At 42.7% G+C, this 15205-nt stretch overlaps 1 protein-coding gene across 1 annotated transcript; it reads right to left on the reverse strand.

Annotated features, from left to right (window-relative positions):
- Positions 1-1071: 1071 nt before the first annotated feature.
- Positions 1072-11855, reverse strand: LOC122102664 (peroxiredoxin-like 2C; the record flags this gene model as incomplete). The annotated part of the gene is made up of 4 exons (XM_042673400.1): positions 1072-1295; positions 4314-4445; positions 11537-11642; positions 11796-11855. Coding segments are annotated over 4 exons (426 nt in total), but the record flags the coding sequence as incomplete, so codon positions are not given.
- Between the last annotated feature and the right edge of the window lie 3350 nt (positions 11856-15205).

The raw sequence follows: 15205 nt of genomic DNA on the forward strand, positions 1-15205 counted from the left end.
ATCTTCTGCTGAACTAAACAAAATTTCTAGCCAGGCATGGTGACACACATCTGTAGTTCCAGAACTCAGGAGGTGAAGACAAGGAGAGTCTAGCTCCAGGCCAGCCTAAAGTACATAGCTAGACCTTCTTTCAAGAAAATTAAAAAAAAAAATAAAAAAAATAAGAAAAGGAAAAAAAAAGAACGTTAAAACCAATACATAAATAAATAAACAAACCACACCTACCCATGAACTGAACCACTACAAATTTAAAACTTTATTATTAATCATATCAGAAGAAAAAAAATCTTATACCAAGTTAAGCACTTTTTCTTTCCTTTTTTTTGTTGTTTGGGGAGGGGGAGGGTCTGGTCGTGGGGCCTGAACTCTGGGCCTGGGCGCTGTCCCTCAGCTCTTCAGCTCAAGGCGAGCGCTCTACCACTGGAGCTGCAGCGCCACTTCTGGTTTTCTGGTGGTTTATTGGAGATAGGAGTTTCACGGTCTCTCTTGCCCGGGCTGGCTTTGAACCGCGATCCTCAGATCTCAGCCTCCTGAGTAGCTGGTGAGCCACCAGCGCCTGGCTTGTTAATGGCTTTTTGCACTGAATAAAAAATATATTTTTTCTAGCCCTTATATATTTTAATTGCTGAAAACATTTTATTAAATGAATATGCTATAATTATAGCAATAGTGTTTATACATTCTATAATTTTTTTTAATTGGTCATGGGGCTTGAACTCTGGGCCTGGGCGCTGTCCCTGCGCTCTTCAGCTCAAGGCGAGTGCTCTACCACTTGAGCCAAAGCCCCACTTCCGGTTTTCTAGTAGTTTATTGGAGACAAGGGTCTCACAGACTTTCCTGCCCAGGCTGGCTTTGAACCACTATCCAAAGACTTCAGTCTCCTGAAGTAGCTGGGATTACAGGCATGAGCCACCAACGCCCAACTACATTCTATAATTTTGACATTGTCTTTTGTGCATTTATATTCACTTTGCATAAAACTGTGGAAGCTATAAAATTGAAAATTTATTGACAACTGATATTGTCTGCATGCAGTTCACTTGGTACTGATCTTGAGATATTTTCCTAACCATTCAATGGCTAGAGAACCAGCATGGTAGACACTGCATGAGGATGTTAAGATCACATTTTAAGTGCCCATTTGTAAGCTGCAGATTTCCATATGAATTACACGTTGATGACTGAAGGTCTGCTTGTGAAGTTCACCTGCTGAACCCCTACAAGCTGTAAAACAGAGTTTATAGGTTTGTGATCCAACCTATTCTTATCACGATGTATAAAATGGATGTTGTTACCTAGAAGAGAATAAGATTAAAATGCTGAGGTTGCATATTAAGTATTATTCATTAGATTTATTGCTTATCGGAATGAAAGAAGCTTTTCAAATTTTAATTGGTCCAAAGGGACCAATATCATCTTCACTAGTGTCACAATAATTTTAAATTATGGCAATAAAGCATGACAAGAATAGAGTTAAATAAGTTATTTAATGCATTATGAGTTCTAATGGGAAAGATTCTTGAATTGTAACAGTGTGTTAGTCTTATTAAAAACAGTTGAATAAAATGTGCTGTCAAACAAGCAACATATGGAATGTAGATGTAAGCTCAAAAATTACATGTACCATTTAAATGGAAGAAATCACTTCCTTCAAAAAATACACTACCAGGGATAGAAGGCTTGTGTAGCACTCAGCTCCCTGGGTTTGATCCCTAGCACTACAAAACAAATGGAAGCAAAACAGGACAAATACTCCTAAAAACTTATTTACTTTGGTGCCAGTACTAGGGCTTGAATTCAGAGGCCTTGTGTTCTCATTTGGATTTTTGCTTGTAGTTGGTACTCTTCTACCTCAGCCATGCTTTCAGTCCAACATTTTCTGTTGTTGTTGTTGGTCATGGGTCTTGAATTCTGGGCTTGGGCACTGTCCCTCAGCTCTTCAGCTCAAGGCCAGTGCTCTACCGCTTGAGCCATAGATCTACTGGTTTTCTAGTGGTTTAGTGGAGATAAGAGTCTCACGGACTTTTCTTCTCCACGCTGGCTTTGAACCATGATCCTCAGATCTCAGCCTCCTGAATAGCTAGGATTACAGGCGTGAGCCACCGGTGCCAGGCTCAGTCCAACATTTTGATGTCTACTTGGAAGCAGGGACTCTCAGATTTTTCTGTCCAGGCTGGCTTCAAACTAAGATTCTCCATGTCTCAATTTTATAAGTAGTTAGGATTATAGGTGTGTGCAACTAGCACTTGGCTCCAAATACTGATTTATTAAGTTGTTTATAAACCTACCCCAAAACAGGTTAAAAAATAAGGCATTAAGAAAGTCAGTTATTTACACTTAAAGGTTCACAATCCCTGTGTCTGCTCAAATAACTGACAATTACAGTTTATGTTCTGTTGTTTTTGATTCTTAGACTCAAAGCCAGATACTAACTATAGATTAAGTTGTATGTTTTCTTCATTGTATTCATTTGCCACCTATAGTAAATCACTAGATTGGATACCAGAAGTTGAGTTATGATCAAATAAGGCAAAATGAAATACTAGGTTAGCCAAGATGCAGATTTGTGTACACATGTACTCTATTCTTTGGAGGGGTTACATTTTTTCAATGTGTAGCACAAAGGATACAGATTAGTGTATACATGTACTCTGTTCTTTGGAGGAGTTACATTTTTTCAATGTGTAGCACAAATATATTCTCTTAAATATGTTTCCAACTTGGCAATCAAGTAGCCTACTCTAGGAACTAAAGTGGCTCAGGTGCTAAGGTGGTTCAGAAACTTGGAAAGGACTCAAAACATAACCTCTTCTGTGGATAGACATTAGTCATTCAAAAATAAGCCTTTAGGGGCGGAGCATGTACTTCTGCAGTAGAGCACATGCATGGTATGCAGCAAGTTCTGAGTTCAAGTCCTAGGACTGCAAAAGGAAACAAAAACAAAATCCAGTTCTAACCCAGGGTATAGCGCAGAGCAAAAATGCTTGTGTGAGGCCTTGGATTCAATTGATACTACCAGACAAACCCCAAAATGCCTCAATAGCATTTAGGGCAAATCTGTTGGACTCATTCTCAAAGTTTAAATCATGCACTTAAGGCATCAACCCTATCCAAAAGGGCTTCTTTTAAAACTTGTGGACCCAGTATAAATTCATGAGAGGGAAGGAAAGGAAGATGATAGCTGCAAGCCAGGGCCTAGTGGCTCATGCCTCTAATCCTAGCTACTCAGGAGGCTGGGATCTGAGGATACTGTTTTAAAGCTAGCCTAGGCAAGAAAGGCTGGTTAATCTTCAATTAACTAGCAAAAAGCTAGAAGTAGAGCTGTGGCTCAAGTGACAGAGTACTAGCCATTAAGTAAAAAAGGTAAAGGTCAATGTCTAGACCCCAGACTGTATGAATTTCCTAGTTTGTTAGGATGAAGAAAGGGCTTGATGATTCTCCCTTATTCAAAAGTGCCCACCTTCACTGAGCAATTGACGTATATATTTTTTGTGCTGAGTATAGAACCCATGGCTGCTGGCATGCTGAGCCTGTGCTCTCCTAAGAAGCAAGAGCCCTTAACCACTGAGCTTTGTAAAGGAGTGCAGTAAGTGTGATAGTCATATACCCATCACCAACTCACAATTGGCTTTTCCTATCCCAAACTCCTGCACTCAGCCCAAGAATGATGAGCCCTCACTAGACATCAAAAAATGAATCTCTGGAGAGAAAAAGGGCCCTATGAAAACAGGCCCCTACTAGGTGTCAAGCTGCCCTTTTCTAACTTGTTATTTTTTGGTGCTGGTCTTGGGGCTTGAAGTCAGGGCCTGGGCACTGTCCCTGAGCTCCTTTTGTTCAAGGCTAGTGCACTGCCACTTGAGCCACAGCTCCACTTCCAGCTTTTTTGGTAGTCTCACAGACTTTCCTGCCTGGGGTGGCTTCTACCTCAGCCTCCCGTGTAGCTAAAATTAGCAAGGTGCCCATTTTAATACAATATCTATGTTATGAAGAATGTGGGTGGTCTTTGGACTTGTAAAAGAAACCAGAAGTTTTAGATTTTTAAATTTTATTTTTATTTTGGTTTTGGTCTTGGGGCTTGAACTCAGTGCCTAGGTCCTGTCCCTGAGGTTTTTATGCTTATAGCTCATGCTCTACCACTTTGGGCCACAGTGCTATCTCTGGCTTTTTGATAGTTACAACTGGAAGGTAAGAGTCTCATAGACTTTACTGCCTGGGCTAGTTCTCAACTATGACCTTCAGATCTCAGCCTACTGAGTAGCTAGGATTACAGGCGTGAGCCACAGATACCCAGCTGGATTTTGATGCTCACTCACCTGGACCTAAAATGAGAGATCCACCTTGATGAGTAGGGTCTCCTTGGAAATCAAAAAGAGGGCTATTCACTGCTCGCCATAGGCTCCAAAGACTTCCCCAGAGCAGATTTGACTTTATGTGAGGGCTCTGTCCTAAAATATTGAAAACTGCTATTAGATATTATTTTATATTACACAAAATATTAAGATTATATTAATACTTCTAAACTTAATCTAATATTGGGATTATTGTGCTGTAATTCCAGTACTCAGGAGGTTGAGGCAGGAAGACCAGGAGTTCTAGGTCTGCCTGAGCTGCTTTCACAACTTAGTTGTCTCAAAAATACCAAAAAATAAATTTAAAAAATGGTATTAAGCTAGAGCTCCCATAAGCAATTCTCCATGCTCCTTCTACATCCTAAGAGCCTTGGGTTGGCAAGAACAGAGGCACATGGTAGAAGAGGCCTGGGTCCTTGAACTACTACTTGGAGGTGTGGCACTTCAACAGATACACCATCTGGAAATGTATATGAACACATACCCATATCTACCATGTTATACTACCTTAGACTTTGGGGTTCTGCTGTAACTTTGGCTACCTCCCCATGTTTCCCTCACCTACTTCTGTTTTCTACTCTGTTCTCAGTTTACTGGTCCTTCATTTCTACTCCTTTTGAACAGAGAATCAGTTTTTCACCTTTTTGTTGTTTTGTTTTTGTTGGCTGCGGGGCTTGAACTCAGGGCCTGGGTGTTGTCCCTGAGCTCTTTTGCTCAAGGCTAGTACTATACCACTTTGAGCTGCTGGTTTTCTGGTGGTTAATTGGAGATAAAGAGTCTCATGGGGACTTTTCTGCCTGGGCTGGCTTTGAAGTGGGATCCTCAGATCTCAGCCTCCTCAGTAGCTAGGATTACAGATGTGAGGAACAGGTGCCCAGCTCCACTTTTTTTTTGTGTGTGCCTGTGCTAGGGTTTGAACTCAGGGCCTGGGCACTCAACCATTTGAACTACAAACAGTTCCACTTCTGGCTTATTAGGTACTTAATTGGAGATGAGTCTCCTGACTTTCCTCACTGGGCTGGCTTTGAACAATGATCCTCAGATCTCAGCCTCCTGAGTTGCCAGGATTACAGGTGTGAGCCACTGGTGCCTTGCTCTCCATTACTTTTTTTTTTTTTGTCCTGGGGCTTGAACTCAGGCTCTGGACAGTATCCCTCAGCTTCTTTTGTTCAAGTGGTAGGCTAGTGCTCTACCACTTGAGCCACAGTTCCACTTCTGGCCTTTTCTGTGTATATAGTATTGAAAAATCCAACCCAGGGTTTCATGCATGCTAGGCGAACACTCTACCACTAAGCCACATTCCCAGCCCCTCTCCACTACTCTTGTAACTTTTTCCCCCCATTCTTGCCTTGTCTGTGCCTTTTAATTCGATGACTATGTAGAAAAAACAAACTTAGACCCAAACTCAGTTTTTCCTATTGCACACTTGTAATATACAACACTTCTGACTTTAGATGTATAAGAGTTATTCTTCACATTGGCACAGTAACACCAGCTAGGTGTCCTCTAATTCAGTGCCATTATGACATCACCTACCTGATGATAACATCAGATTCCACAGATGAGGGTTTGGTCCTCAAGACTGCCCCCCACCCCAATTCAGATGACAGTCATAAACCCCAGAGTGTTTATCATAACTGTGTTTGTAGCTAAAATCCTGTGTTTGTGGTTAAACAACCCCCTCTTTGGGTTCCATTAATCTGCTTAAGTGACGTACAGAATTTCAAGAAACATTTATATTTACCAGTTTGTTATACAGAAAATTAAAAAAGCTACAGATGACTAGGCAGGTATAGGGGAGGGCAAAGAGCCTTCATGCTCTCTGGGTATGCTGCCCTCCGATCATTCCTCTCTGTTCTGCTCTCTGAAAGACCCTGCCCTTCTGGGTTTTTATAAATACTTCACTGTGTAAGCATGAACAATCATGTGGAAACGTGACTGGATAAAGAAGGCTGAAGCTGATACTTGGTAAGTGGAGAAACAAACCCTGCAAGGCTCATCTGCTCAGATGCCTTTGGCCTGTGGGGCTGACCCTCCTGGGTACTGGCAGGCAGGACTCCTGAGATGTGGGTCTTATGATCTGCTATCAAATAAGCAGGTCAGAGAATTTTTTCATGGCCAGAAGGCCAGGGGAAAGATTATGTTTTTAGTTTCCATGTCCTGCCTTGGAGAAGTGAAGTTCAGTTTCTATAGTCTGCCCTTTGGAGGTAGTTATGAGATGGGAACTATAGGTAAAAAGCAAAATAAGCCAGGTGCTGGTGGCTCTCATCTATAATCCTACCTACTCAGGAGGCTGAGATCTGGAAGATGAAGTGTCAAAGCCTCTCTAGGCAGAAAAGTCCGGATATATTATCATCTCCAACTCACTGACAAAAAGCTGGACTACTGTTGTGTCTCAAGTGGTAAGAGTACCAGCGGGGTGAAAAAGCAGAGAAGAAGCATGAGGCCCGAGTACTGGCACAGAAAATAAAAAATCCAAAAAAAACCACACACACACACACACACACAGTATCACAGTGGAGTACTGGCACAGAAAATAAAAAATCCAAAAAAACCACACCCACCCACCCACCCACCCACACACCCACACACACACACACACACAGTATCACAGTGACTATGCAGCCTTAACTTGTCTGGATTTCTAACTTGCCAGGGCTGGCTTTCAGCCATGGTCCTCAGATCTCAGCCTCCTGAGTAGCTAGGGTTACAGGTGTGAGCCACTAGCATCCAGCTTTGCATTATTATTATTTTTTTTTTGGGTCCGGTCCTGGGGCCTGAACTCTGGCCTTGGCGCTGTCCCTCAGCTCTTCAGCTCAAGGCTAACGCTCTACCACTTGAGCCACAGAGCCACTTCCGGCTTTTTTTTTTCTTTTTGCTTATGTGGTGCTGAATCAAACCCAGGGCCTCATGCCTGCAAGACAAGCGCTCTACCACTGAGCTACCTTCCTAGCCCCCCAGCTTTGCATTCTTAGTATTTCCAAATATCCTTTGCTTCTCTTCTCTCCAACTCTTATAATTCTTTCATGTTTCTATAAGGATGAGTATCCAACTTTCCACAGGATAAATTCAAGCTAAGATAAAGACTGTGTTTTACTGTTTTATAGGATTCTATAGCTGCACTAACTGTTCAAGAATTCAGATTATCTCCTTATGTCTTTTTTTTTTTGTGGGGGGGGCTCGGTCATGGGGTTTGAACTCAGGGTCTGGGGCTATCCCTCAGCTATATTTTTGCTCAAAGCTAATGCTGTACCACTTTAAGCCACAGCACCACTTTCAGGTTTCTGTTGGTTAATTGGAGGTAAAAGTCTCATGAACTTTCTTTCCCAGGCTGGCTTAGAACAGTGATTCTCAGACCTTAGCCTCCTGAGTAGCTAGGATTACAGGCCTGAGACACCAGCAGCCCATCTTAGGTTATATACTGGATCAGAAATTTCAGAAACCTAGGTAAAGAAACGTCATGGCTTAAGAGCTGAACATTCTCTGTTGTCAATTACTATCTAATTTTCTCCTCTTGCCAGTTTGAATTTAGTTCTTTTTTTTTCTTTTTCTTTTGGGCTGGTCCTGGCTTGAACTCAGGGTCTGGGTGCTGTGCCTAAGCTTTTTTCACTCAGCTACAACTATACCACTTGAGCCACAGTGCCACTTCCAGCTTTTCTGAGTAGTTGATTAGAGATGAGTCTCATGGACTTTTCTGCCTGGCCTGGCTTCAAACTCAAACCGAGATCCTCAGATCTTTGCCTCCTGAGTATCTAGGATTGCATGTGTGAGCTACAGGGGCACAGCCTGAATTAGTTCTTATGTGTGAAACTGTTTTTCATGTTTGCACAAACAAATCAGTCTCTCCCCTTTATAGGCTATATTTTCTTATTCTTTGCCTTTATAAAAATGGGTACAATTAATCTTAAATTATAATTAAAAATTATGAGACTATTCTGAGAATGATTCTAAATTTCATGCTTTGTTGGGAGAAAACTTTAAAAATGCTTGTGAGAAGCCAGGTACAGGTGGCTCATACCTGTAATTCTAGCTACTCAGACTGAGATGTGAGGACCACAGTTTGAAGCCAGCCGGGGCAGGAAAGTTTTTGAGATTCTTATTTCCACTAAACTACCAAAAAAGCTGAAAGTGGAGGCGTGGCTCTCAGAGCAAAGGAAGTTCAGGCATAGTGCCCAGGCCCTGAGTTTAAGCCCCAGGACCAGCACACACACATACACAAAAATGCTTATGAGAATGTAATATTTGCTGTCTAAAATTATTTTAACATTATAAAGCAAAAAATGCTACGTAGTCAAATGTAGTTATATATACTCTATGTAATACATGCCTTATATATGATATTGTATAATTACAGATTATATGCAGATACACATATATATAATATACAAATTATATAATTGCATTAATAGCTGTATATTACATACAGTATATGTATTACATTATACATTATATATAGTATGGAAAGTATATTTAAAATAAAGATTCAAATATACCTTCATAATTACAAGCATGTTTTTGGTTTTCTTTGCATATCTTTATTTGGCAATGAATGAAGTGTTACTGAAGAAGAGAAATTCACAGTTTCTATCTAAAGTGCTAAATGATCAAAAGAACTTACACATGTGGGACTCTGTTACAGCACGTGAACACAGTATAACAAAAAGTAGGGTTCTAATATGTTCTGTTACAATTTCTTCTGCTAGTGGAGAAACAAAACTCTTGATTTTGCTAGCTCATCATCACTTTAATAAAGGCTGCTTTGTTTTAAACATCAGCAAAAGGAGACAATCAACTTCATAACTAGACCAGGTCCATCTCTACTTCAGGTACAAGATAAGGCTTTCAAGCTGACTGTACACAGCACTGGCTCTGCTTTCTTCCAAGGTCAGTCTGTCAGTACACTGCATATGTGAATGTCTCACCATATGACTGCTCCCATTAACTTCAGCATAAACCTAAACTCTCTGGCATGTCGTACAGATTCAGGGTCAATCAGCCCAAACCTATCTCTTGGCGCACACCAATTTCCCAACTGGCTTCTAGATTTCAATCAAGCAGGGACCTGTACTTTTCTAAAGAGTCACATTCTTCCATGTTGCCTTGTCCACGGCATTCTTCGACACCTTCACCAGCGAACTCCTTTCAAACTGACCCTACTGGAGTAAACTTCCCATCACTCCTGATCTGCCAGCCCCCTCCATCACTAGCCACAAGCCCTTATAGAAAAGCCTCTGAAAGATAGGACCATGTCTTTTATCAGTCTTTCCAAAATATCCAACATAGTGGGTGTCACAGACAAGATCTCAATACTATTTCTCTTTCTTTCTTTCTTTCTTTCTTTCTTTTTTTTTTTTTGTCAGTTGTGGGGCTTGAACTCTGGGCCTGGGCGCTGTCCCTCAGCTCTTCAGCTCAAGGCAAGTGCTCTACCACTTGAGCCACAGCACCACTTCCAGTTTTCGGGTGGTTTATTGGAGATAAGAGTCTCATAGACTTCTTGCCCAGGCTGGCTTTGAACCATCACCCTCAGATCTCAGCCTCCTGAGTAGCTAGATGACAGGCGTGAGCCACCAGCACCTGGCAAGACCTCAATAATATTTCTGAGAATCATTCATCTGAGTTTGAACTCTCTTATTTGGCATTTCAGACACCAAGTGATTCCCAAACAAAACAGCCATAAACAACATACATAAACTAAAGCTCTATCGATCACAAGAAAGTGTAAGAAGGACAAGAAATGTGGACAATATTAAGATGAATGAAGCTCCTCAGCTACACAATACATAGTCAAGTACAGGGGGAAACTATTCCTTCCACCTGCTTGAAGAGCACCTAACTAAAAGCATTTCTGGGTTGGGTTTCAAATGATTAAGTAGGAGTTCTTCAGTTAAAGGACAAAGTATCAAAAGGCACAATGATGAGGTATGAAAATATGAATCATGTGTGTGTTTGTGTTTATATGTGCGTGTTTTCAAGCCCCAGGGGCTTGAACTCAAGAGTTGGGTTACGGTCCCTCAGTTTCTTTTGCTCAAGGGTAGCACTCTACCACTCGAGTCACAGTTCTATTTTATAAAGAGTTTCACAGACTCTCCTATCCATGCTGGCTTCAAACCGTGATCCTCAGTAGCTAGGCATGAGCCACCCACCTCGAGCTTAATATTATTATTATAATTTTTGTCTGTCATGGGGCTTGAACTCAGGCCCTAGGTGCTCTTTTGCTCAAGGCTAGCACTCTACCATTTTAAGCCACGGCGCCATGTCCAGTATTTTGGTGGTTAGTTGGTGGTAAGAGTTTCAGGGGGACTTTTCTGCCTGAGCTGGCTTGAAACTATGATCCTCAGATCTCAGCTTCCTGAGTAGCTAGGGTTACAGGTGTGAGCTGCTGATGCCTGGCATTACTTTTACTTTTACTCAAATAATTATAGGATTGGGAACACGGCTCGAGTAGAATAGCACCTGTTGTGCTGCATAAAGCCTCAAGTTCAAACTTTGGTATCACAAAAATACAATAGTTATAGAAAGCATGAAGGCTAGGGGTGTGGCTCACTGGTAGAATGTTTGCTGCCTAGCATATGTGAGGCCCTTAAAAAATGAAGGGTCAGTTTTAAAAACCTTTTCATTATTTATACACACACAGATTACAAACTTTTACGTTTACAACATTTTGTTTTCATAAAATGGAATCACCCTAAAAAACAATGCTTTGCAACTTGCTTTTTTCCCATTCAACAGTATTCCATTTCTCATGTCATTTGCAGTGGCTTGGAAATATCCCAAGAAGGTGCTTGAGCTGAAGGCTTAGACCCTATGTACTGATGGAACCTCCAGGAAGAAGGGCTTTAGAGTGCATTTGAAGGAGACATTGGGACTTTGGCCCGTCTTTTCACCTCTTGACTCTCAAGAGGTGAAAAACCCTTCCCCTTCACATGCTCACTATACCTTGCCACAGACTCAAAAGCAATAAAGCCAACTAACCATGGGCTGAACCCTCGAGCCAAAATGAACCTTTTCTCCTCATTAAGTCTCAGATGTTCTGTCACAGAATAGGAAAGGGACTAACATATCATTATACCTAGTGGCATATCTGAATCAATTATTAGACCCTAATAACAGAGTCTGATTTATAAATCTTCTACTTATACGCTAACATGTAAGCAGAAAACAACACTAGCTTCTTTTATCTGTCTTACCTGAGGAGGCAATTTCTTCCCCTCTTTTCATTCCCAATCTCTTATATATTTCTCTCTCAGGATCAACACAGATTTCATGAGAATATCCAGTCAGTTTGCAGAAAGGCTGAAGAGAGTTGGAAATGTTATGAGTAAAGTAATGCTAATCAAAAAGTAGTAATAAACAATCTAGCTTTACCCACCCAATGGTTCAAATAATGCAATTTTTATATTTGAAACAGATTCAACCTATTTTCTCATCAATTTGCAAGATATTTACCTCAATATGATGGTAGGATGCCTGTCCAATCACTATAAGGGTGACATCTGCTTCCTTTAGGAGAAAAAGAGAATGTACATATTACTTCTCCTAATCCAGCTTTTTTTGTTTCATTCTAATGTCACATATAGGTTTGTAGAAGAATGAAAAAAACAGTGAAAGCATATTATTCAAAGCATACAGAGAAATGTTTGCTTACACAGAAATTTTTGCTAAAATGTTTACTTCACAGAAAGAATCCCAATACTTAAACATTGAGACCTAAACCTGTAAAACAATTAGAAGAAAACAGGGAAACAGCTCGATGATACTGGCTTTGGCGATGATTTCTTGGATATAATCCCTAAAACACAGGCAACAAAACCATAAACAGACAAGCAAGATTACATCAAATTAAAAAACTTGTGTACACAAAGGAAATGAGAGTGAAAAAGACATCGCATAGATTAGGGGAAAATAGTATGTAAAGAGATTAAAAATTTAAAAAACAATTAGAACAATTTTGAATGAAAGTCTAAAAATGGACAAAGCCAGGTATAATAAGACAAATACTGCATAATCGTACTATATATGGAATCAAACTTTCATCAGTGAGAGAACAGTGGCTGGGGGTGGGGGGAGGGGAAAGGGGAAAGGGGGTGGGGGAAAGGGGATAGGAGATGTTGCTTCAAGGATAAGAAAAGTTTTAGTTTGAAGAGTTTTAGAAATCTGCCAACAGCATGGTGACATAAGTAATACTGAATATTTTCAATTGCTAAAAAATAGATTGTAAGTGTTAAAGATATATGAAGTAGTAGCTTAACATTATAATTCTATAATGTTAAAATATATTAAAACAGGGCTGGGAAGGTGGCTCAGTGGTAGAGTGCTAGCCTTGAGCTGAAGAGCTGAGGGACAGCGCCCAGGCCCAGAGTTCAGGCCCCACGACCGGACCCCCCCCCAAAAAATATATCAAAACATTATCCCATAAACAAAAAGACAAAACGGGCCGCCACCGCTGGAGCCTCCGCGCGGCTTCCGGCTGCCTGCAGGTTGATGGGAGCTGTGCGGCCCGCGCTGGCTTTGAACCGCGGCCCGCGGATCTCGGCCTCCGAGTGGCGCCCGCTCCCGTCCTCCTCCTGCCGTGACCGTCATCGATCCGTGGTGCTCCCGCTCCCGTCCTCCTCCTGCCGTGACCGTCATCGATCCGTGGTGCTCCCGCTCCCGTCCTCCTCCTGCCGTGACCGTCATCGATCCGTGGTGCTCCCGCTCCCGTCCTCCTCCTGCCGTGACCGTCCTCGATGGTGCTCCCGCTCCCGTCCTCCTCCTGCCGTGACCGTCATCGATCCGTGGTGCTCCTTCTCCCATCCTCCTCCTGCCGTGACCGTCAGCGCATCGCGGGCAAACACCCTATGCAATAATGTGCAGCCGGCTGCCCCTGTGGAGCCGCGCGGCGGCGGCCTTTCACTGGAGGACGGCGGTGGGACCCCTGCGCGGGTGGGACCCCTGCGGGCTTCGCTTTGCTGCCAGTGCAAGCCAGGCTGCAGAGCCCAACAACCTTGCGTCACAAACACATCATCTTGAGCAGGTCCGCATGACCAAGACTGTTGATGCTTGTCACAGCGCTGCATCCAGTGTCATGGAATCAGTGTCTTCTGGGCCACTTTCCCTCTGGAGGAACAAGGCACAGTGTGTTCTAGGTCTTAGTTTCTTTTTTCATTTTTGAGGGTGGAACTAAGTGATTTTTATTGAATTACATAAAAGATGTATATTGTTGCGTTATCCAGGCCTTCAGCTCTAAAAGGACTTGCCTCAGAGATGTAGTTGTTTCTTAAACTTTGAATTTAGCATAGTGCTTAGAAAAGAGAATGCAGAGTGATAGCTACCCACAGGCAACCTTAGAGACGCTCAGCCTCATCAGAGTTAAGGTACGGCTCTCATTATTAGGAAGTTCAAGCTGTAGCTAAGTGTTTATAGACTCTCTCTTCTATTTGCATCTCTATCAGAGGGATCTATCTAATGTGCTCCACCTCCTAGAAGATTGCTTTCCACAGAGAATGGAGCATCCAGGTACCTGCTGGTTAAACAGGAGTTAGGGTGCCAGACTGGAAAGCAGTGCTGAGTATGCATGCCCAGTGTTTAGTGAGAACAGCCACCAGCACAGTCACATCAAAGTGAGGCATGCCGAGGGACAGAGGAACCTGCTGCGCTGGGCAGATATTACTGATGGCACATCTCCTCTCCCGTCAGGAAGGAGGCCTGAAACAGTTTCTTGGTGATGGAAACACAGGGGAAGTAAGAGAAATGCTAGCCATGAGGTCAGGTAGGTCTTAGTTTCCAAACCTGAGAGCGAGGTCTCTACAGAGGATAGGTTCTAGGTGCATTTCTACACCCAATTTCCCCCCCTTTAGGGGCACAATAACAGCAGGAACTGGAGTTGATCTCCTGCCAAGAGTTCAGTTCCATGTAAGGTCACATTCACAGGTACCAGGTGATGAGAGCATCCATATATGAACTTTGGGAACACAACCCATTACAATGTTCCTGCCTCTGCCAGCAGCCTCTACCTCCCTATTTGACCTCACTATTGATGGGGCTCCCCATCTCCTTCCTGCGCCCAGCAGATCACTGCTGGCCCTGACTGCTGGCTTGAGCTGACACTGAGAATTCACTGAGAGCTGGTGTAGGGGGAAGGGTCTCCTAGACTGTTAAGGTCCCAGACTGTGTGAGGAAAACTAAGCCGAGAAATTGATCCTTTACTAAAAACAAAGAGAGGCCATGAAGGGAGATCTTAAAGCTTATTTCACATGGACTTCTGCCCTATGTCATACCCTGCCCAATTAGAACGGTGCCTGCCGTGCAACGTTGTGCATCCCACCCCGTGATCGATTGCCTCCTGCTTCAAGGGAGTCGATGCCTCTGTGTGCACATTGTGTATCCTCCTGTAGCTATCTCTGTAATAAAGCTCCTGTAGCTGTCTTTGTAACAGCCCCCAGCTTCAAGGATGCAGGGCTATATGACATCATGTTTCCAGAATATACAAACCAATATATACAAAAGAATATCCACCTGCTTTGTGTGGGGACCCCAAATTTGCCCGCCAATTCAAGCCAGAAGGATAGGTTAGTTCAAACAGTTCCTAGGAGTCGGACTGTAACCTATTGGCCACGGACATAAACATGCAACCCTTATGTGGTGTTACAATCCCGTTGGCCACCTGTGTGTGGCCAGGCTGGACCATGTGGATGTTGCCTTTAAAAACCCTAGCTTGTGGGTTGTTCGGGGTCGCAGTTTCAGCTCCTGAGTCTGTGCTGTGTCCCTGGCCGGTTAGCTCTCCACTTCCCCAATAAAGTCATCTTTTTACGTGAGGCTGTCTGAGCAGTGGACTCCTTTCCCTGTAACACTGGGTCAAGACTGCTCTGGGGTTCGGA

The sequence above is a fragment of the Dipodomys spectabilis genome, unplaced genomic scaffold, assembly GCF_019054845.1.
Source record: "Dipodomys spectabilis isolate Male_0828 unplaced genomic scaffold, ASM1905484v1 ptg000825l, whole genome shotgun sequence".
Classification (NCBI taxonomy): Eukaryota; Metazoa; Chordata; class Mammalia; order Rodentia; family Heteromyidae; genus Dipodomys; species Dipodomys spectabilis.